General features: G+C 40.4%; 2 protein-coding genes across 2 annotated transcripts in view; both read right to left on the bottom strand.

Moving 5' to 3' along the window:
- The window catches only part of LOC143661020 (STAM-binding protein-like), a 90,060-nt gene that overhangs the window by 20,326 nt on the left and 44,627 nt on the right, over window positions 1-25,107 (bottom strand). The window contains 1 exon segment of the mRNA XM_077134585.1: window positions 5,557-5,774. Within this exon segment, the coding sequence (XP_076990700.1) occupies window positions 5,557-5,759 (203 nt within the window). The 5' untranslated portion in view covers window positions 5,760-5,774.
- Window positions 15,261-24,933, bottom strand: LOC143661018 (uncharacterized protein C2orf78-like). The gene is given in 4 exon segments (XM_077134584.1): window positions 15,261-17,356; window positions 18,196-18,960; window positions 22,963-22,993; window positions 22,996-24,933. Coding segments are annotated over 4 exon segments (2,748 nt in total). The 5' UTR covers window positions 23,062-24,933; the 3' UTR covers window positions 15,261-15,470.

Raw genomic sequence — 25,107 nt, 5'->3', positions numbered from 1 at the left:
ACTGCTCCAGGAAAAAGAACAGCATGCCTTTTTAAATCCTGAATTAAAGTACCCACAAAAGGTCTAAATAATGATTCTCAATACTGGGGAAGGGAGAAGGATGGTGAGGTAGCTGCCTATCCTCCTCTCTCTTCTCTTCAACTTAAGAACTGCCTACATGGAATCACTGTTACTAATAGGAATAGACCAAGTAAAATGTGATTGAAAAGCAGATTGAGAATCATTGAGCTAGGAGGGTTTTTTGCAATTCCTGGGACTTATCAGTTCGCAGAATCAGAATCAGGATCTTGAAGAGCTATCTGCAAGAAAAATTAAGGTAGCTACATTTATTGCTCCAAGTTAAGCCAACCCAACAAAGTCCCAAATTAAGCCCCAAATCAAACAAATTAAGTAGATCAGTGCTAAATTTCCCTACACTCAACTCTCCACCAGCCCAGTTAATCATATCAAAACAGTCCTATAAGGAACATTCTACACAAGATGATACTGACTCCCTATATCAGTCCTTGCTATTTACATCGATATTTACGTGTCTCAAAAAATAAGTTTTAAATACACGTGTACTCAATCTTACTCCCTCTCGCCATCTGAATAAGTTTACTGCTATACTGTACCATTAGCCTGTCCTTCTCCACCCAGTCCTTTCATCAGCACATACACAAAAATACTGTAGAATCACTGATCTTAAAATACACACACACACACATACACACAATCCTTGACTCCCTTCAACCATTTCCCCATTTCTCTATTTTTCTTTCTATCTAAACTTCTACAAAGAGTTGTTTTGGCAAACTACCTTCAGTCAATCAAACCCAGCTAGCTACCTGTTTTTGTAAATAAAGCTTCACTAAACAATCAAAATAAAACAACCACAACCAAAAACGCTTCCTCGGAACACAGCTACACTATTCATTTACGTATCATCTATGGATGCTTTCACACTGCAAAGTTGAGGTGAGTAGTTGGAAGACAGACTAAATGGCCCACAAAGCTGAAAATACTATCTGGCCCTTTACAGAAAAAAGTCTGCTGAAGTGTAGTCTAAACTCAGTTCTCACTTTCCACTGTCCATTCATTTTTCAATCCACTCCAAACTAGCACACCTCTAATCCTTCCAGTGAAACTACACACCAGTATCATCAATGACATCATGTTACCCAACCCTGAAGCCTTCTACCTGCACCCATGTGACACAGCTGACCACTATCCCTGCAAACTCTGACTTCTTTTGGCTCCCATGACCCCACTCTCTTCTAGTTTTCTCCTACCTCTCAAATCTTATAAGTCTCCTTTGCTGCTCCTCTCACCACCATTCTCAGGGCTCAATCCGAGGCTCCTGCTCTCCTCATTCTATAGTCTTAGTTTCAAGGATTCTTGACCTTTCATGTGCCACATAGGCCCTATCTAGTAAAGCCTATGGGTTCCTTCTAAGAATAAATTAAGAGATAATATAAAATACAAATGGATAACTAAAGAAAACAACTCTACTGAAATACAGATTTCAAAAATTTTTGAAAAAATTGTGATATTGTTAATACATGTGCTTCTTTATTAATGCATTAAATAACACGATCTAGTCATGGGTCTAATAACTATGTTCTGAAATGTTAAAGTAGAGATACGTGTATATGATATTCGCTATAAAGTCACAAATATTACTGTGTGGTTTGAGGCCTACATTCAAAACTAATGGAGAGGCTTAAATTTCAGTTTGAGATTAGTAAAAATATGAAAAAAAATTTCCCATCCAAGTTCATGAACCCTTGAATTCTATCAAAGTATCCCTGTGGGTTCCCTAGAGCCCGGATTAAGAATCCTGGCACTATCTCAACCTTTATCAAGGTTTCAGAACCATGTGCATGTTGAGGACTCCTGAGCATATTATATTTCCAGCCCAGACCTCTTCAGTGAGTTCAAACAGCTATACTCTACCTCCTATTTGACATCTTTACTTGGATATCTCAAAGGCAAATAAAACTTAAATGACAAAAAACACAACACAACAAAAATCCTTGAACTGTTTTTTTTTTGCATGGGCAGGCACCGGGAATCAAACCCAGGTCTCCAGCACAGTAGGCGAGAACACTGCCTGCTGAGCCACTGTGATCCAATGCTTGAACTCTCGAATCTCCCCACCATCCAACCCATCTTTGACACCATTCTGCCCACCTCAGTAAACAGACCATTACAACCTAAGCTGCTAAAGGCAGAAAGCTGGGATCAACCTCAATGCCACCTTCTTTCCCAAACTACCAGCAAGTCCTGTGTTCTTTACTGTCAAAATATCATCTCCAACTGCTGCTTCCTAGCCCAAGACACTAGAATCTCTCCCAAACTAGTATGAGTTGCCTAACTACTTTCTCTGCCTTCTCTCAACACCTCTCCACCATTTACCACATTATAGCCAGTATTTATATATTTCAAATGTAGGTAAGATTAGGCCACAAACTCACTTAAAAATTTTCAGCAGTTTTCTACTGCTTTCAAGATAAAATGCGAACTCCCTATCATGGCCTCTAAAGGCCTACATGTTCAGACCCTGTCTGCCTCTCCAACCACATCTGCAGTCCCTCTCCCTCCTCACTTGATACATTACAAGCACAACGATCTTTCAATCCCAGAACACACTACGGTGTTTCCTACTTACGAGCTCCTGAACATGTGGTTACCCATTTTAAATGCTGTGCCCGATGGCCCTGGAACGACCAACTCTATTGTATCCTTCAATACTCAAATCTTACCTTCTCAGACAGACCTTTCCCTGGCTACTCTATTTAATTAGACACCCCTGGTTATTCTCTGTCACAGCACCCTCTTTGTTGCCTTCATAGCATTTTCCTGATTTTGAAGCCTTGTATTTATTTGCTTCTCTGTTTACCGTCTTCTCCTACAACTAGAAAAGAACATCAATAAGGGCAAGGGTCATGTTTGTATTCACTACGTATATCCAGCACCTAGTGCAGTGCCAAGCACACAGTTGGTATACTCAATATATATTTGTTGAATAAATATGGTGCTAGCCTCCAAGCACGTTCTTTGTGGGACAACAGGACCCAATAGCCCTTTAAAAAATACCTAGTTGAGTGAGTTCATGACTCTACTCGATTATCTCAATTAGTGATTCCCAAAAGGAATTATGCCTATTGGTCCTCTTCTGGGGAGTATAATCTACAAGAGTACTGGAAATAAGCAGTGAGGACAACCAATTCAATAGGCTGAGCCCCTCCCTGATCTTAGGGCTTGCCCCATGAAGCTTATTCCTGCAAAGGAGAAGCTAAGCCCACTGATAATCATGCCTTAGAGTCACCACCAGAGAACCTGTTTTGTTGCTCAGATGTGGCCTCTCTCTCTAAGCCAACTTGGCAGGTGAACCCACTGCCGTCCCCCCTACGTCAGATATGACTCCCAGGCATGTAAATCTCCCTGGCAATGTAGGACCTGACTACCAGATTAGCCAGGCCCTGCATCATGGGAATGAGAAAGCCTTCTTTACCAAAAAGGAGAAGATAGAAATGAGACAAAATAAAGTCTCAGTCACTGAGAGATTTCAGAGTTGAGAGGTTATCCTGGAGATTATTCTTACACATTATTTAGAAATCCCTTTTTAGTTTATGATGTATTGGAGTGGCTAGAGGGAAATACCCAAAACTGTGTTCCAGTAGTCATGATTCTTGAAGAAGCCTGTATAACTATATAGATTTTACAATGTGACTATGTGACTGTGAAAACCTTGTATCTGATGCTCCTTTTATCCAGGATATGGACAGATGAATAAAACATAATAATGATAATAAGGATAAAAAAAACAAATAATGGGGGAGATAAAGGGTAAAAATTGGGAAGATTGAAATATTGTGGGTCAATGAGAGGGAAGAGTAAGGGGTATGGAATGTATAAGTCCTTTTTTTTTCTTTTTATTCTTTTTCTGGAGTGATGCAAAAGATTACTGGAAATACACAAGAATACTATTTCTACTAATAGGAGCATATATGAATAGAAGCACAGCAGCCACAGAAACTTCTCAGGAAAACAAATTTTGTGCCCTCTGTAACTAGTATTGAAAACTAGTTAAAACTAAGTGAATAACTTATACCAACAATAAGAGGTAGAAATAGAATTACAATTCTGTGAAACTTTATCAGCATTGAGGTCACCTGCCAGGGCATGATGGCACTCATGAACTACAAGGTCTCTCAGGAAACAGGTTAGTAAGAGTAATTATCTCTGGAGGGGGAAATTGAGGGCTTAGAGGAAGAGAGGAGTGGTAGAGAAATTTACTTTTCAACCATAGATATTCTTTTGTACTTTCTGAATTCTGCACCATACACACACACATTTATCTATCTATCTATATATATATAACCTACTCAAAAAATGATTTAAAAATAACAAGAAGAAGTCAGTGTGGCTCAATACTATAATATCAAAAGACTACCTACAGGGTGCATGGGTGGTTCAGTGGTAGAATGCTCACCTTCCATACAGGAGACCCAGGTTCGATTCCTGGATCATGTATCCCCACCCCCACCCCACCCCCAAAAAAAGACTACCTTCAACTCAAAGAACGTTACCAAATGGAAAACAAAAAGAACAGGATCCATGTCATAGACTGAGTCCCGAATTAGGAATTTGAAAACCTGGGTTTTCTCACCCTGAACCATGGAACCTGAGCACAACACTAAACTTCTCTGAGCTTTGTTTGCTGGTGTACAGAATGGCAAGAAGGCATGAGGATGTGCTCTACTTGATGCACAGGGAACTCTGAAGAGGAAATGGAATCATGTAGGTAAAATGTCCTATGAACAAGTAAAAACCATATAAATACACTGTAATAATAATTGTTACTGTTTTAAAAAGGTCCTGCCTGGTATTATGAAAGAACCAGAATAATTATAATTAAGACCTTTTAACATTATTCCCTTCTTAAATTACAAGTCATTTCATTGCCACAGAGTTTAGGAGTTGTGCCTGCTACAGTACTGAAATCTTTCATTTATACTGCCTGCTCTAAGATACTAAGCAGCTCAAGGGAAAGGTCTTAATATGATGAGCCATACAAACTATAGGCTGTCAATAATTAATTTGATGACTTGGGTGATCATGAGAAAGGTTAAGAAAAGATTCCTCCTAAATGACTCAATTTGCTGCAAAATAAGTAAAGGCAGGAATTCTACCTCTGCTAACCCTCAACACTAATCCTCTGCCTAGAGATGCCTACATAGAGATGCCAGTAAAAACATTCATCAATACTTAGCACACTCAATTTAACCACCAATGCTTTTGCCTACAGCTGGGCCATGTACGCATAGTCCAAGAAGCTACATCTCTTACTCACGAAATTACTGAGTCACGAAAATAACATCTTCAGTGCCTGTGTCTGTGAATGGCAAAGACATCAATACGGAGGAGCTGCCAGCAAAAATGATTAATATTAATGATGTGGTAAAGTTCTCTAGTTTTAGCAATTCTGAGCAAAACATGTACACAGAAGAGCAGAATAAGTGAGGCATCAGTCACTGGGAAAGGAAAAAAAGTAAACTGTAGATATCTTACGTGATATACTTGTTATAGAGAATGAAGGCATGTTCAATGTTGCCTTCTTCCAAGTAAACAGATGCCATTCGGATAATCTCAACTCCAGAGCGGAAGTATCGACGGGGTGGAATATCTTCATTTACCTCCACAGTACTACCCCGCTGGGAGAGAAGCCTTACCCGGTCTTCGGGTGGGAGGCTCACATCCCCATAGTCAGACATCAGGACCAAGAAGTTCTAAGACAGGAAAGAGAAAACATGGTATCAATACCACGGCCCCCAAAATCCCAGCACAGCTCAGCACATAACTTTTTTATCTCACAAACCTTTTAAGAGGTATGCTGTGGCTCATAACAAATAAGATCTCCTTCCTACGAGAAAGCTGAGATGTTCAAGGAAGCTAAAATCACAACAATGAAAGGAATGGCAGACTTAAAAAACTACAATCTCTGTGGCATAATTAGGTGGCACAAGGAATATAACCATAATTTATGGGACATATGGAATTCAGTTCTACTCCTTCCTGTTAATCATTCCCTGTCACAGGTGTCCCTGCTTTCAGCACTAAGACTGGGGACAATATCTTTTTATTTCTCTTTCTAGTTGCCCACTTTCTTCCACCCCAGTACCTGGCAGAGTACACACAATGAACTTTCATGAAGATTGTTAATTGACTTCAAATTTGATCATTTTTATTTAACCTGAGGACAAGTGACATTTTTCTGTGGTACACTTTTTCAAATTGGAGCATAAGGTTAGTTAGGGGAACTGGTCTGGGACTGAATGGTCATAATCCTAACTCTGCTTGCTAAACCAATCAATATAATATCACATCATAGCAAGAAACTCTGGTATTGAAAACAGCCATTTAGTCAAATCTACCTTCAAAGACTAAGCACTCTTTGAATAACCAAAGGGCACAAAGGTAACTTGGATTGAAAAAAACAAAAAAAAGCTGGGAGTTATCCTTGTGTCCCCAAATCTATAATTTCACTTTTACAATCTTTATCAATATTGTTGCTGTTAGAACCAGACTCCAATTTCCAATCAGATATCATCACTCACTGTCATCTTCAAAAGGAATCTGGGTATTTGACACACAATGAATAACAGCACACCTTACAAAGCATGCTCTAGAATATAAAAACTACAGTAGAACTGATCATGGAATTCAAGGCCCTGTGTCAACTAGTCCTATCTGATTTTTTTCAATCTTATACCCTACTCCTTTTCAACAGAGATCTTTTGCTTCAGTCAGGCTTCTGACCTGTCCAGGCATCCTCACTTCAGTTTCACCTGCTTCCATTGTTTTTTGACTCAACCTGTTCCTCAGAGGTATTCTTCCCTCGGCCAATTCTATTCTAGCTCTCTTTGATAAATTTGGCTCCTCCAGAAAGGTTCCCTTCTAAAACACCGTCATTACTAACAGTACAAAACCTGTGGAGGCTACTGGGGGATGCAGAGGTATTTCATCTCCCACAGAGCCTCTTGGTGGACTCAAAAAGCTACGAGCAAATCTCAAACCTCCCCAAGTAGTCCGATTAGTGAATCCAGTCCATAAAAGCTAATTGAAGCAGAAAATGCGCGTCGTATCGCAGTGCCTTTCGAGAGGGGATTTTCGGAGTCGTGAAAATAACCTCCTCCCGAGGTCAGCAAGCGGTCCTGGGTACCAAAGGATTGAGCAATATTCCGAAGCTATATGGCATTCCCAAATGAGGGAGGAGCGCGGCAAAAGGGACTGAGGGGGAAAGACCAGGAAGCGGCGAGAGGAAGCAACACGAATAAGTGGAGAGGAACCATGGAAAACTTCTTGGAACGCCCTTCTGGAAGACACTCAAGACCAATTTCCCGACCCGGGGCAAAATCATCCACAGTTTTCACGTCTTTTGTGCGCGGTGGGCGGGGAAGCGCAGGGCCCGGCGGGTCGGACGCCAGCCCACGGGAACGACAGCCAGCGGGGGACTCGCCCGCGGCGGGCCGTCGGGGTCACGGGGCAGGGGAAGGCTGTGGCCCTACACTCACCGCGGCTGCTCCCCTCCAGGGTCCCGCCACGCTCAGCGCCCGGCCTCACCACACAACCCGGACCTTACCCACGTTTCCCCCGGACGACACTCGGAGCTTCCGGAAACGTCACATCCGGCCCCCCCACGCACTCTAGCTCGTGGGTCAATTTTCTTTTCCAGACATGAATGGAGCTGTGGGTGGGGCTAGGTTCGCCCCTGCGGAAAATCTGACCAATGAGGAGACTGCACGTGAGAGGGAAACGAGGCGAAGGAGGAACCGTGGAAGTAAAGAAACGGATCGGTTAAACTTAAAACAGAAAAAACCGTACAGTTTATTCTATGAACATTTGCAAACATACAGAAAAATTGGAAGAATTTTACAGCGAATGCCCATATACCTACCATATGGTTTCCATTCTTACCATTTTACTATACTTGTTTTATCACCTGTCTATCCGTGCGTGGATCCATCTTATCTGTAAAAATGCAGTTCAAAGTAAATTGCAGACATCACCTTACTTCCACCTGAGTACTTAAGCACGCATATCATTGACTAGAGTTCACTAATTGCTTGCAGTTTTTTTTCTAACGGGAAAAATACAATGAAATGCACACATTTTAAAAAACTATTATAAGCGATGAACCGACATACGGACGTTCTTGACATACAATCATTCTTGACATACGCACATTCTTGATATGGTTACAATCGATGGCTCATAATATCATAACATTGTTATGTATTCATCACCACTATCTTTTTTTTGGACATTTTCATCTCTCCAGAAAATGAAAGAAAAAAGAAATAAACTCATATATGCCATACCCCTTACCACTCCTTTTCATTGATCACTAGTATTTTAGTCTACTCAATTGATTTTAACCTTTGTTCCCCCAATTATTTATTTTTTATCCATATTTTTTACTTATCTATCCATACCATAGATAAAAGAAGCATCAGAAACAAGGTTTTCACAATCACACAGTCACATTGCGAAAGCTCTATCGTTATACATTCATCTTCAAGAAACATGGCTACTGGAACACAGCTCTACTGTTTCAGGCACTTCCCTCTAGCCTAATAGAGCTTAAACTAAAAAAGGAATATCTATATAATGTGTTAAGGATAACTTCTAGAGTCTGAAATCTCTCAGCTACTGACACTTTTTGTCTCATTTCTCTCTTCCCCCTTTCAGTCCAGAAGGTTGTCTCAATCCCTTGATGCTGAGTCCCAGCTCATTCTAGGATTTCTGTCCCATGTTGCCAGGGAGGTTTACACCCATGGGAGTCATTTCCCAAGTAGAGGGGGTGGGGGGGAAGGCAGTGAGTTTGCTTGCCCTGTCAGCTGAGAGGGAGAAAGAGGTCACATCTGAGCAACAAAAGAGGTTCTCTGGGAGTGACTCTTAGGCCTAATTTTAAATAGGCTTAGCCTATCCTTTGTGGGGATGTTTCATAGGAACAAACCCCAAGATTAAGGGCTTGATCTATTGATTTGTTTGTCCCCACTGCTAGTGAGAATATCAGGAATTCTCCAGATGGGGAAGTTGAATTTTCCCCCTTTCTCCACATTCCCCCAAAGGGACTTTGAAAATACATCTTTATTCACTGTTCAAATTATTCTGAGATTTATCAGGGCATCACACTAACCTGGACAAACCTACAAAATCTGATGCCCTATTCAAGGGTCCACGTACTTATGGTGTTCAATTAAACTGTCCATTTAAGTTAAATTAGGAAATGCACTGGTCAAAATATAAATTTTGGACCACATAAATATTTCTTGCTTCAGTCTCACACAGAAGTTGAGTTTTTAAAATATGAATGACCATTTCTTTTCAACACCTTGCAATATTGACACTCCTTTGTTCTTCCTCATGCAAAAACTTTTTAAAATTTTTATGTTTAGTCACTATCATTGTACACTGTAGGCATTTCTAGAGTATACCGTCTCAGTATTTATCATCTATCTTTCCTTCTGATTTCATACGTGCCCCCAGCCCTCCTCCCTCTATCATTCTCACATTCAGCTTCATTCAGGAAATGCACAGATCTTAAGTGTATGTTTGTTGAATGTTTACAAATACATACCAGGTATTACTTTAATACACTGCCCCTTACCCCTCCCCCCAATTAATTGGTTTTTTTCCAAATCATTTTGACTTTGGATAGGGATTTTCTGCCAGATAGCCCCTCCATCACACTCAGAAAAATCCTGCATTCAAGGAGGCATTACTGATCCAAGGGCCATATGTTAAGATTTTGAGGAAAAGATTTTAAGTTATGACTGAGAAGGATATAAAAGAGGGGCGCACATAATCATAAACAGTGACCACCAGGCAGACAGACTGTGCCTGTTAGAAAACCAATAAGCTCAGGTGCCGGCACGTCTCATGATGACAACTAAGAGAATATAGAAAGTAGGTGTCAGTCCTGGTGGTGAGGAGATTCATAAGCGTTCAGCAAAATGTTTGGCCTCTACTGCAAGTGGGTAAACATTCTTGCTTTACCTTATATGAACCAGAAGCAACAAGCAGAGAAACCCCAGCCAAATGTGAATACCTGATAGTCCTCCTTTCCTGCTCAGCTGGAGAAGTTGAAAAGTGGACAACTTTGTACATACGACCAGGAAGTTAATGCTGCAAAATTTCTACCAGGTTCTTGGCATAAGTAGAACTTCGCTTGATATTCTCTCAACTCCTCCTCCAAAGATTGGAGTCTGGGCATGGGAGGCATTCTGTTAACTAGCAGGTGTCAGCAGCTCTCCTGGTGGACTAAGGCAAGGCTAGGAATTTAGGTGCTCTGTCCTTCTGATGCCCACATCCGGCAAGTAACCTCTTGCATACTTCACTATCAGTCTCCTGCTCTACTGCACATTTATTCCTATCTGCTCTTTCCTGGGCAGCGGCAGGAGACTTCCAAAAGACCAAATTCTTAACTTGAACTATAGCATTATGGTACAGAAAACACGTACTGAGAGAAGCCTTCAAGAGGAGACAAAATCAAGAAGACTCCAGGCAGATGTCACTTGTCTACTTCGTTTATTTTGAAAATTGCTATCTCTTGTCAAAAAAAAAAAAAAGATTAGTTGGGAAAGTGAGTTCTTATACAAATTTGGAAAAATTCTTGATGTGTAATGTTAGAATTAATGCTTAGATGTGAATGCATGAGGTCAGTTTTATTTTAGATATATTTCCTTTCTTTTTACCTACTAGTTAATTGTGATATATACTTTATTTCCTAACTGAAGTAGTGCATCTCTTGGCCCCAGTGTATAGGTGCTGAGTAAATGGTGATTTTTAAAAATTATTTGTTTTTATTAATATATATTATATATTCACATACCATGTAATCATCCAAAGTGTACAATCAGTTATTCACAGTATCATCATATAGCTGTGCATTTATCATCAAAATTGACTTTTTTTTAGTTTTTGCTAAACACGTGATTTTAAAGGCAGCCTTATATTCTCCTTCCCTTCCTTCCTTACAAATGTCAATGATTTTGTAAAACATGTAAGTTTAGTTTGCACACACTTCTATTGGTAATATCTCAAACAGTATTCCTGAAGGAGTATGCAGGACTGTTTTTCTTTGAGAGAATTAGGTAGTAATTCTCCAAAAAAAGGTCTTTTTAAAACCACTTTAACCAGAGGGAACATAGATAGGTTGCAAAAAAATGCCCTTTTAAAAGTATATTGCAATAATGCATTTTTGCTTGTAGATTTTATAGTTTGTGGATTAAAGCACTTAAGAATGATGGCAGGAGGGTAGTGAAATCAGATTTAAGTTCACCCAGGAATAGGGTCGGTGTTGGAAAGAGTGGAAGATACAGTAGGGAAAGAGGTCTCATTTTGACTGACTCATTCTAACTCACCTAGCAAAGAGTTAACAGCACAGATTCCTGGAATTCACCTTAGATGATTCTGATTCAGTGACCTGGGAATAGGTGAGATCCAGGGATTGCCATTTTTAAAACATGCCTACCTTGGGACTCATTGAGTAAATAGGCAGCTCAGTTTTCTCAATTTACTCAGCCATATCTAACTAGCACTGTAAGAGGATTTCAAATCATGACTAGGACCCGTGTTGTAAAGGCCAGTCTTTCATTTGTTCACTCAATCTACAAGCATTTACTGGGTGCTTATTCTGTGCTAGCACTAAATTAGGCATTGGGCATTCAAGAGGGATCAAATTCCTATTAATTGATTGGAATTTGGGGGTGGGGTGGGGGCTGTGTGGTGGGGTGCATGGCAGACTCAGGTAAATGCTTTCACTATAATGTGTTAAGTGTGGTGGAAAGGATACAGGCACATTGTCATGTGAACATGGATGAGGAATGCCTACCTACCCTAGGCTGGGGCTTTTTGATGCTATGTAATTTTACAATTGTGCCTCTCTACTCCATACACATATATGCTCATACATTGTGCCTATGGAAATATTTACCTTTGAATTTAAAGTAAATTAAAAATTTGAGAAATGTAATGGCACCTTTTGACATAATTGAGGTGCTTGAATTTTGCACCCCAGTAAAAATCATGAGTGCTGTATTAGTTAGAATTACATTCTAAACTCCAATGAACAGCAGCTTCAATAAGTTAGAAGTTTATTTCTGTCTCAGGTAAACAAATATGGAAGCAGATAATCTGTGGCTAAGTATGGTGGCCCCTGAAGAATCCAAGTCCCAGTGTTCCTTTTGTCTTGTTGCTTCATCATCTGTGATAGCTTAAATCTCATTGTCCCAAGTGGCTACTTAAGGTCAGGCCATCATGCCCATATTTCAGACAGCTGGAAGGAAGAAGGGCAAACTATAATATGTCCCTCCCTCTCCTTTAAAGAACATGTTCTAAAATTTCACTCCGTTTTCGCTTACTCCCCCTACTCCAAAGCTTAGAGCTACTAGCAAGGTAGCAAAGTTTGACTCCCCCCACCCCACCCCACTGGGTCATATGCCCAGTTCTCTCACTAATGAAGCAGAGGAGAATATGTATATTGGGGAACCCTCTGCAGTCTCTGCCACAGAGATAAAGCCCCCTTATTCTCAGATAAGCAAAGGACCTAGTAAGCTTTTTTTTTTTCAGGTGATTCTTTACCCAGGTAAGTCTTAAGTATGCCACCTTAGCTGCATTAACATTTGGAATGGAAAAGAGATGCTCTCAAATTATACCTACCAATATTTTACTGCAGAAGGGATTTTTGAACTGTGCTTTGCACATACCATTTTTTTTTAAATAATAATGTTAATGTCTTAGATAATAGGGTTGATTGTCACTAGAGTATTGTACTAGGTAGGGTTCTCTAGCGAAACAGAATCAGCAGGAAATATATTTAGATATAAAATTTATAAAAGTGACTCACTTAACTGTGGAAACATAGAATGCAAGGTCTGTAGGCAGGGTGCAATCTGGTAACTCCAATGAAGGTCCACAATGAACTCTACAGGAGAGGCTTGCTGGCTGAAGCAGGAAGAGAGACTGTCTCTTCTGAATCCTTCTTAAAAGCTTCCCAGTGATTACACTAAGTGTCACTTATTGCAGAAGACACTCCCTTTAGCTGATTACAAATGCAATCAGCTGTGGATACAACTGATGCAATCATGATTAAGTCCATGATGTCCCCATAGCAACAGACAGGCCAGCACCTGCCTGACCAGAGAAATGGACACCACCACCTGGCCAAGTTGACATATGAACCTGACCATCCACCCCTTGTCAACTTGGCAACTATACACATCACCTTAAACCATACTTAAACTCTGAATAGAAAACAATAACAGGCACATTTTTTCCCCTTGCCTAACAATACTCAACTGTCCTATGTACAGCCAGAAATGCATTAAATCTCCCCAAAATAGGGTGCAAGTCCTTGGGTAATATTCATTCTTAAATTTGATATCTGTCATGGTTAGGGACAGGTGTCAACTTGGCCAAGTTGTGGTACCTGTTCATCTGATTGGGCAAGCGCTGGCCTGTCTGTTGCAATGAGGACATTTCATAGGATTAGGTCATGATCACGTCAGCTACATCCACAGCTGATTCCATTTGTAATCAGCCAAAGGGGAGTGTCTTCTGCAATTAGTGATGCTAAATCCAATCATGGGAAGCCTTTTAAGGAGGACTCAGAGGAGACAGGTTGCATTCCTGCTTTGGCTGGTGAGCCTCTCCTGTGGAGTTCGTCCAGGCCATCCATTGGAGTCATCGGCTTCGCAGCCTGCCCTGTGGGTTTTGGACTCTGCGTTCCTACGGTCACATGAGACACTTTCATAAATTTTATATTTGCAAGTGTTCCCTGTTGGTTCTGTTTCTCTAGAGAACCCTAACTAATACAATATCTTACACCTTAAATACTATAACATGAACAAAACAGCATTACAGTCCTCATTTTTGTATCTGATCATGTGGTCATAGTTCATATTTATGACTATCTTCTTCCATGTTCCCTTTACCCTCAGCAAGCACTTCAGCTGGCATGGTTCTTTGCCTGGTGGGGTGACCCAAACCTTCATTCCTGAAGTTTCAGAGCCATTGGTAGTCCTGCCTGGGTTGAGTTGTTGCAGTTTTCCATTGCCTTTAATCACAGGACATGATAGTACTAAAAGATGCCCTAGAGGATCTCCTATATTCCAGGAAAACTCTTCTTTACCTCCACTGTGTAATTGCAGTCCTATTTCACCTGAGAGTCAGGGTCAGTCACCCCAGCCAGTAAAGTAATCCCCTTCTTGGCTTGTTAACCCAGGGACAAGAGTAGCCTAAAGTGACCAGGTGGCAGGCTTAGATTCCAGTTCAGTGGAATCATTGTTGTTTCTCCTGGTGGAATTACTCTCCCTTCTGGAATTAAAACCTGTAGACCAGCAGAGCTCAAGGTCACAGAGACAGGAAACAAAAATTTTCCTAGTGGATGGCTAGGGGTAATAGTGAGTGCGCCATTCCCATTTCCACCCCTTGGTTCCTGGACCCATGGATCCTGGCTATGGGAGAAACAACACCATACAGTGGATGCTGATTCAGAGCATATACAGCCTCCTGGAGAACATTTCCTCAGGGAAAGGCAAGGCATTGCCACCCAATTTGCACCAATTCTGGATTGACAGAATGGTGAAAGGCCTTTGCCGTTTCATAAGTGGTGATTTTTACCCCAGCTCCTGTTCTTACAGGTGGGCCTCATACAGCTGAAGTTCACTTGGCTAGACCCCAAAGCCTATCTACTCTCCCCAGTATAACTCTGAACACTTGCCACTCATGTAATGGTTTCCCTTATGTTTTGTGGGTTCATCTTCCCCAGCTATAATAATGCAGGTCTGAGACAAACCAAATCTGTTGGAGGTGTGTCCTGAGTCCTCTCATTTCTAAAATACCCATCTGGTAGGCAATGAAATAAGGCCAGTCTCCCTGAGAGACTTTTTACATTTGTCTTGGTCAACCCTGACTCATCTTCTGCCATCTTCAACTTTATACAAATTTTCTTCTTTTAACCCTAACCTCAGACACTGCTTCTTACTTCTGCCATTTACTCCACCCCTGCTTCTTTTTATAAGTCCATATAATTTCATCCCTTGTGGCCTTCATATTTCTGGACCAAGTGCCTTTCTATTTCTTCATTCCTTATCCCCTTTTCCCCATTCTCCCAGCCAACTTCCCCACCTTCTTTCTAATGCCCCCTCAATCCCAACCCCATCAAAGAAAACACAAGTTAGAAGCATCTCAAAACTCAAAAGGCTTCTTTATTTTATCTATTAATACTATTAATATTATTACATTTCTATTAATATCTTCTTTATTAATACTATTCTCTATTAATAATATTACATTTCTTCATTCAATTTATCAAGTTTTAAATATATATTAATAATAAGAAATTTGTATCTATCTATCTAACTATATGGAAAAATAACTGGTGCACAAAGTGGCACCAAAAATCCTAGTAACTCTTCTTACATTGCATAGCCATAGCGTTGAGAAATTTCCATTTCTTTTTCTCTTTCAATGAAAAACTGCATTTTCCCCAAAGAGGTGTATTTGGCAGCATTCTCACGTTCTTTTTGAGCCTTTCTCTTCATGGCCTCGCGCTCTGGCCTCTGCTCGTTTGTGATGGGCTTTGATATTACCGGCCCAGGAATATCGGGCTTCCTCCATGGAATTGGTTGGAAGCGGAAATCTTGGAGTAGAAACTGGTTTTGAGGCTTGGGTGGGGACTGGAGCTTGGTCACAGTAGCGGGAGCAGGGTCCCTTTGGAGAGAAGTGCAAACGGATGTTTTGTAGGATGCAGGCTTCGAAGCTGCAGACTGAGGAACATCAGGCCGGGTAGAGTTGGTTAAACCTGGCCAGGTTGGGTTGTTTGAAATCGGCTTAGCAAGTCTGACAGAGCCTGGCTGGGATGGATTGACTGCAGTAGGTTGCGTTGAACTAGTAGAATCAGGTCGGGCAGGGTTTGCCACAGAAGGCCGATGTGAGGCCAGAGACTGTGGCCTCCTAGGAACAGGTCGAGGTGGAGGCTTCTCTATGGTTAGAAAAGGCAAAGGCACCAGCTTGACCTTGCCAGGAGGTGGCCTCTCATAGTTGGATGGAGAGGAGCACTCTTTCTCAGCTCTGTTTTCTGCTTTCTGGGCTTTGACTTGAGTTTTCTCAGGACCTTTTCTCTCACGTGGGGTATCCAGCCACGGTTTGTTAGCTGAAGGTGGCCGGGGGCCTTTGGTGTTGCTTGAGTTTCCCAGGGTCTGGAAAGAAGAGTGTCCACTTTTCTTATCACTCTTCTTCCCCAGTGCATGAAAAACCTGCACAGACTCCAACATGTGCATGCCCAGGCAGCTTCGAGGCTTTTTAAAGGTCTCTTGGCTAAAGTCAGGTTGATTGTTCTTCCGTTTCACCTTGGAAATTGTTGGCTTTTCTTCTCGCTTAACTTTATTCTCTGACTGCTTACTCTCTTCAGTTTTCTTGGAGTTGTTTTCTCTGGATCTTTTGGTCTTTTCCTGCTCATGGCCCTTAGTTTTGCTGATTCTGCTGGATGCTATTTTCTGAGGTTTACTGTCAGGAGGCTTGGCAGTAAGAGCCCTGTCACTGGCTGTAGCATTGCAAATCACCACTTTTTCCTTTAACAGGCACTCTGAGTTCTTTGGCTTGATTTTGGCCTTGGGAGCATCTTTGAGAGGCTCAGAGGCCTTGTGTTTGTTCTTCCGGGTTTGATCAGAGGAACTCTTTGTCACACTTGGATTTTCCCGTACCGGATTTACCTTGACGGCTTTGATATCTTTGGCCTTCGTTGCCTTGGGTCTTTTAGATTGATCAAGGTCCTTCAAGAGCTGGGGAAGATGAATATCTTCCACCAGTGTAGCAATATCTGAAAAACCACTGCTAGACTCCATCCCATTTTCAAATGTCCCTTGGTCCTCAAGACCCATGTTGTTCTTTAACAGATCAGTGTTTTCAGAAACAAACTGCCCCTCTTGGCTGAGGGGATCAATGCATGCCAGAAGCTGATGGATATCAGGGATTTCTAAAGGGAGTAGTGGAGGATCTTGGTTTTCTATTGTGATCTGATGGGTATCCAGAGGCTTTGGAAGCTTGGTTTTAATCTCATTCAAGTTCTCATTCTCTGTTTGTTCCTGGCTTGCAGCTGAAGGCAATGCAAGGAGATTACGAGAACTCTTAACTGGAGCTATCACTGAAATGTCCCCAAGCTTGGATGGTGGGCTACTCTCAAGTATCTGGATATTTCTGGCACTGCAGGACTTGGGGAATTCTGAATTTTGTGGCAAACAAAATGTCTGGATTGGAAGTTGCAATCCCAGGGAAGTCTCCATCCCCAGGGAAGTCTCCATCACTACAAAGGAATTAAGGAAGAAGTCAGTTCCTAGTAAATGAGACACTCTCCCTAGACACCAACAACGGGCAAGGCTTTTCTACAAACTTATCTTAAGGACCATGGACAGGACCATGCATTAGTAAATAAAAGGCTGCTGTTCTGGTTAGGAACAGAATGATCATTTGATGTCATTGCTTCTTGGCTTCCTTTGTATTTCATAGGATTGTTATAAATCAAATAAAAAGTGTGAACCTGATTTTTTAAATAGGAAGTGTTTTAAAAAGGCTAACATTCTCATATAGGGTCCTTTCAATTCTATCCACTCTCCTGAGAGAATAAAAACACTTTGTGCCATGGACTAGGCAGAGCTCTTTCTCAAAGAGAAAGAGTATATAAGTATATAAAGAGTATATAAGCAAGGACAGATTTTGAGCCTGCTTGCTTTGGACAGGATCTCTGAACACAAGATCTTAAATCCTGGTGTGTATTAAGGAAATAAGGAGAAGGTAAACTGACACAACTGCAGTAAGAGTTCTGAAGTGCCTCCCAAAGAGAATAAAGTGATGGATTAGGAAAGGGAGTTAATTAATATGTGTTAATGCAGGGGTCATGACCACTTACGGGAGTGAAAAATGTAGTATCACTCAGCATGCTCTTGGGGTTTTTTACATGGTGCATAAAAGGTCACTACAGAGTGCCACCTATATTAGGTGTTCTTTATGTACATAGGATCTGAAAACATTGGAGAGCACCTAGCAAGTGTAGCAGTTAAAGTCTAGGGCTTAAATTCTACCTGGCTGTGGTAGATTTGACCTTTCTGCTGAATGTTGACCTTATTCCTGTCTCATTGTACTTACCTTGAAAATTTCCTTCTGTGATGGGTTGAGCAGACACAGAGTAGTAAATTCCAGAGGTCGAGGCTGGTGGCAGGACATTTGTGGATTGAACCTCCTTTAGCACCATCACCATTTCTGGTTGAGAGGTGGAAGCCCTACCTCCTGTGTATGACACAGAGCTATAGGATTGCAGACATGGGCCAAGATCTCCAGAAAGTAGGGTGCCCAGTGTGCCTTGGTTGTAGTAATATACCTGGCTCCCTTCCTGGTAGGGAAGTGACAGGCTATGTCCCTGATTTGGAATCAGAGATGGTGTTCCCTGAAGAAGGCTTTTAGCAGGCAGTGATGGATACAGAGGGGCCATGGTATTGATGTCTGGAGTTTTATTGTATTGGGCTGTCATAGGAATGGAAGAAACAGCCTTTTCCGGGTCGATGACAGTGACAGTGAAGTCCCCAAGGGAGGATGACTTCTTTTCAGTGCTTCCTGTGATCTCCCATTCCAAAATACCTGGATAGGAAGCAGCTGAGGTGGAGATCTGGCTCTGGCCAGAAACTCCAGACAACATAGTTGAGCTGGAATGTTGGTAAAGGTAGGCATTACCTATGAGTGGTTGGAAAGAGGTGCTAGAGGCTGATGGTAGTAGCCATGCCGAGCTGATGGCTGGTGCAGAAACCCTGGAGAAGTTGCAGACATTTCCTGTTAGGGGAACAGCATTGCTCACCACAGGAAGAGAGAGCTGCAGAGAATTTGAAGTTCCAAGCAAAGATGGAGTTTGGAAATTTTCTGTAGGAAACAAGAAGGTGATGAAAAATCATTGAGATTGATAAACTCTCACCATATTTGAGGAACGACATTATCTTAAGATTGTCTCTGATATCAGTTCTCACTGAGATACCAAATACCAAACTGTTTATAATGGTTGCAACTGCTGGGGCAGTTTGGTACTATTCTGTATTACCTACTTGTGCTCCCAACTTGGGCCCAGATGTGGAGAAAGTCCAATTAGTCTGGTTCATACATTTTCTCTAGGCTGGAAGGAACCTTCTCCCTACCTTATTTTCTCCTTGAGCCTTTATCAATGTTGACCCATATACTATTTCCCTAGATTGGAAACTTCTTAGAAACAGGAAGTCCTCAGAGAACTTCTGTCTTACCATTCTTATTTTATGAGTAAGAAAACTGAAACTCAGAGAGGTCAGATGACTTGCTCAAATACTCCTGTATGCCTGTAGCATTATCAGGTTATAAAACCTAGGTATCCTGACTCCCTTGCTAGACTCTTCTCTGAGCATTTACAGTCAGAAACTGAGAGAGATGGACCTTTTAACATGGGCATTTTTTTATTCAATTGAAAACAGTGTAATCTTCAATGTCTCATTTTGCATGTGCAATTTTTATGACTTTCCTAGAGTTCATATATAACCCAGTCCAGTTGGTAAACCCTCTTCAAGTTTGACTTCTGATTCTAAGTCAAAATGACTACCTGAATGGTGGTTTCTTAAAAAAATGTTTTTTGAAAGAAAAAAGTTATTTAAAGCCTTTGAGCTTCTGGTTCCTCATCTATAAATTGGTTACAAAAATAACAATTCATGCGAGAATAAAAGTGATATATTATGTATGATTTATATGGAGGAAGCTATAAAAAGTTCTGGAAAGATAGAAATAACATACAAATAATAAAAAACATATTACAGCTCTAAAAAAAGTATATTGGCATTAATGAAAACTGGGGTATATAGAAAGCTTCAAAACATAATACATTTACTAACAATGAAGTTCTGTAACATATATGCAATATTATGAAAATGAACAATGCCACTCTGTTTTAGTGAATACTATTAAGCCAGGGTAGCCTAGAAAAGAAGGTGATTTTGAATGAATTTCTAACTAGTACATACAGAGAAAAATGTATTAGTGAAAACTGCACAGCAAGCAGCAAAATGAAGTAAATGTGAATGTATAGGTAAACACAATATATGTAGACAAATATTGCAATAAGTACAGGAACAAAGCAAGATCAAAACAACAGTCACTGTTTTGTACGTGTTTTTATGTCAAGGATTTCCATTATCATGCTCATTTGTATTTCTCTGACAAGCACTTGCTAAGCAAGAAACAGATATATTGATCCTAATACAAATTGATGCTTCAGCTGAAAGGGGGCAAATGCAATAGAACACATTGGGTGATGTGTGTCTGATCCTGTGTTCTTGTCTCCCCCAAAAGCTGCCCCCTTCTAATTAACGTCTTTGTCTGGCCTTTGTAGAGCTTCACAAGTTGCTGATTTGGTAATTGCTAGGTGGTCTAATTTGCATTAATATAATGTGTTGGTCTTTCTCCATGTTTTTTGGGGGTTCTTATTGTTCACAAACTTCTTTTCTTGCACGTGTTGGAAGAAAAATAGCCAGAGTATCTTTGAAGAAGATTTTGCACCATGCAAAAGGATCTGAAACAAGCTTGGGGGCCTCTCTTTGAAGTGGGGATCTTGAACCATCCTTTCCTTCATGTTCCCCTATTTCCTATTTTGGACCAGATTTTCTGTCCTAAAAACATACCCCATCACCCCTCTCCAGCTCCCCTGTCCCACATTTAATTGGGATGGTATCTCCACAACTTTTCAACGACTTTTGCAAAAAACCTGAAGAACCTAAGAACACTCCATCCCTCATTCGAAACGTTTTGAATTGAGGCCATTCCTGTGTGTAATTTGTGCCAAAGATTAACACTGCTGTACGTGGATTGACCAAACCTACTTAATCATCAATCCTAGGGTACAGAGAACTAATGGCATACCGGAGATTCTATATAGAAAGTGGAGGTGAGAGATCAAGAAAGGGAAGATGAATGTATATGCAAACCACTCAGGAACTCTTATGCAGGTGCAAGAAACATATGTCAAAGTGGCCACAAGATTGCTTAACAGGAGACAGAAGAATGTAACTCCATATTTGCTGCTAGAAACTTAAGCTTTGTGGGGAATCTTGAATTTATGGGGAGGAAAGGAGGGTAGGATAGTGTGTACCTGCCCTTTCCCTAAAACCCCTTCCCCTCATTCCTGAACTGCCGAAGACTAAGCCCCCTTGTGCTTTAGTGACCCTATCACTGGGGTATGGATTTTTGTTTTTGTTTTTTGACATGGGCAGGCTCCAGGAACCGAACCCAGGTTTCAGCATGGCAGGCGAGAACTCTGCCACTGAGCCACAATTACCCTGAGGTATGCTTTTTGATGGTTAATTTTGTGCTGGGTACTTTCTCTTCTGCTGTCATTTTGTAACATGCTGAGCCTTTCCCCTTCCCTGCTTTTCCCTGAGATAATACAATGAATAGATACTTAGTGGAACTGAAAAAAAAAAGAAATGGATATTTCAGATTAATATCGCCACATAACAAGCAGAAAAGAACACATGTATCTTGAAGGTTTTTATGTTCATCCATAAAACCTAGTTTATAATCATCTTCAGCATCTTCAAAGCCTAAAAAACAATCATCACTGCTAGAATTCTTTTTTTTTTTTTTTTTAGTTTAAGGTAGGGAAAGCCCCAAAACTTCCATAACATTGTTTTAGATAAATGCGGAATTAGAGAGCTGGGGCTTGACCTTTTCATTTTCTTCTTCGGTAGCTAAGGTATAAAAACATGATTGCTTACAAGTGTGAATTCCATTTAATAACTGTAAAACTAAAAGCAGCCTTTGGCTAGGAATTTGTCCTCCTGATGTGCCTGAGAATCCAACACATTTTTAAAACTTAATTTTATTTTAAAAGGCAAAACATCTACATTGTTTTAAAATCAGAATGTAATAAAAAGCATACACTGAAAACTCTGTTCCTCCACCTCTCCTTAGATAACCATTTTATCAGTTTCTTGGCTATAGGAATCATCATTTCTAAAATGTTTACAATGAAAACTTCCAAGTGCCATCTCTGTTCAAAGAAGCAATAAAAATAACTGAATTTTTTAAAAAGAAGAAAAAAGGAGTGGTTATTCTGATAAGCTACATTTTCTAGAGATAATCTAAGCATTTGCTGAAAACAACTTCATTTTTCTCCGTTGAGAGTAGATTTCACTCTATGCTTTCTGCTTCAATTTTAAATCTTGGGTCCTCTTCAACATTCTACTCTAACTACCTCTTTTTTCCCCCCTTGAGAGCCCCTTCATGCTCCTTATCTCCTTCATTCTTACATTTTCTCCTCCCTTTTGGCTCCTGTTGACTGTGTTTGATGAAAACAGTCTTGAATGAACAGAGCCTGGAATATCTGCCTCCTTTAGTCCAGTTCTATTCACTCCCCCTACTTTATCATCTCACATAGTTTAGATGGGAAACTCTAAAATACGTGAATGTTGCTTTTTGAACAGTACAAATTTGAAATACTGAAGCTGAAATATCAGTAAAGGGAGACTATTAGAGATGAAACATCCTTCCTCAGTATATATTGCTAGTTTTCTATACCGTTTAGGTCTTCTATTTCTGTTGAAACACTCTTAAGAAGTGTTTGATTTCATTTTCTATATGTGTGCCCTATAAAACTCAATATTAGAAAATAACGGGACCATTGAGATTAATCAAATCTAATATCCTAGGGTAACAGATGAGGAAACAGATTTTGAAACTCAATGACTTGTACAAAGCTTCCCAGCTAGTAAGGTGTCAAATCCAAAACTGAAATTAGGTCTCTGGTTTCCTAGTTCAGTATTTCCTCCCATTATTTCATGCAATTTTCATCCTACTATTAAATTTAGGGGAAAAATCTGATGGAAAAACATTTAAAACAGTTTCTTTCCTTACCTGACATGGTCAGAGAAGAAGAAACATCAACTTTGCTGCGACAAGCGTTGAGGAGACGACACTAGACGATGTCTGAGTGGCTGAAACCAAAGACAGCATGTGTCCAGTACAAACAGCACTGGTCACTGGTCACTTGCGATGATACGAATTCATTTAAAGACAACTCCATGGAAACCCCAAGATTCTACCAGGTGGTAGTAGGTTTGGTGAGAGAATGAGGTCACAAAGCAGGCAGTTTAAAGGCCTGCTATAGCCAATAGGTAGGTCAGATCCCCAGCTAGAAGACAGGATTGGCTGGAGGGAGGGCTGAATTAGCACTTCCATGGCTGAGCTGTGAGCAGGACACAAGTGGCTTTCCTATTTTCCCCCAGGCTCTTATACTAGGAAAATCATCTCAACGTTTCTTGTAGATGTTCATTAATAAAATTAGCTAATAGTTAAGAATATTTCATATATTTAAACATTTATAAATATACATTATATATAGTTAGCCATCCTTAGAGAAGAAAAAAAGGGATAGCTTAGGTAGAGCAATGATAGCCTGGAAACCATACCATGTGACAAGTGAACCTGCTGCAGCTTTTAAAGGACCAATGGAGAGGATTAAAAAGTTCTTTTTGTAACTCAGTCAAAGAGTACTTTGAAGTTTGTTGAGTGGATCTTGTGGTCCCAGGTTCTTCTCTGTTGGTATCTCCTTGGATCCCACCATCTGTTAGCTGGACCTAACCTGGCTGGACCAGGTTGGACTTCCATCTCTCTTCTGCCTTCTTTTTACTTCCCTTCATCTTAGGCATTGTTTCTGAGGCAAGCCTCGATCTTGCATTCTTACATTCACGGATGGTGCTTCAAGTTAACTTCCAGAAGCAGAGGCCTTCTTCAAAAGCTTCATGCCTCACACAATGATTCTCTCTATGAGAAGCAGACACCAGGGAGCTAGAAGAAACAGCTAACTGAAAATCTTCCCTCTTCTGGCCTTTGATCGCAGTTCTTTAATCTGTGATTCTCTTCCTCTGGTTCCTGGAACCAGGTAGGCATCATCCTTTGCTCTCTTTTATAGGAGAGAGACATTTTGAGATATTTTTCCCATCTTTTCATATAAATGTATCTAGTGTGGCAGTTACTGTAGCCTCCTCCCCCCTTACAAACAGCCACCATAGAATCTTAGGCCCCTAGGATTCTCTGTCTGCCATACTTGGGTGCAAGACCAGGTAAAATGAAGAAAGAAGAGGACGTTAGTGGAGAATGGGGAACAGGCAAGATACCAGGGTACAGAAAAAAATTATTCATATGGGTTTATAGTGTCTCTGTAAAAAACAGGTTTACACACATTGGCCTTATCGTATAAACGTTAAACTGTTTTTGAATTAACAAAAATTTGACCAACTAGATAGTCTGGCAACTGCCATAAATTCTGTGCCCTAAAAAGAATAGTCTTAAATTTCTTTTTCTCACTTTCTTTTATGTTACATTACCTCATTTATGTCATTCTTTGGTATGTTTGTAGAATATATAAAATACTTTTACATGTACTGGTTGTCTATATGTTCATCTGTGTGTTTTTTCTTTATTAATGTAATTTTTGTTCATTTTTAGTGTGGTAACACACATACAACTTAAAATTTCCCATTTTAACCACTTTCAAGTGGGCAATTCAGTGGTATTATATTCACAATGTTGTGGTGTCATCATCACAAGCCATCACCTAAATTTTCCATCGCCCTGTAAAGAAACTCTTCCCATTAAATATAACTCCACATTACTCACTCCTCCCCTGATAAACCTGCAATCTGTCTCTATAAATTTGTATATTCTATTTATTCATATAAATGGAATCATACAACATCTGCTTGTGTGTGGCTTGTTTTTCTTGGTAGGACGTCTTCAAGGTTCATCCATTTGTTGTATCAGAACTTCATTCCTTTATACAGCTGAATAATATGCTATTGTGTATTGTGTGTGTATATATATATGTGTGTGTGTGTGCATATATATACACACACCACATTTTGTTTATACATTCATCTGTGGACAGTTGGGTTGCTTCCACCTTTTGGCTATTATGAATAATGCCACTATGAACATCGGTTTACAAATATCGGCTTGAGTCCCTACTTTTAATTCCTTTGGCTATTTGCCTAGAAGTTG

The sequence above is a fragment of the Tamandua tetradactyla genome, chromosome 17 (genome assembly GCF_023851605.1).
Source record: "Tamandua tetradactyla isolate mTamTet1 chromosome 17, mTamTet1.pri, whole genome shotgun sequence".
NCBI lineage: Eukaryota > Metazoa > Chordata > Mammalia > Pilosa > Myrmecophagidae > Tamandua > Tamandua tetradactyla.
The sequence above is the reverse complement of the archived record's forward strand: the minus strand, read 5'-3'. Positions and strand labels throughout refer to the sequence as shown.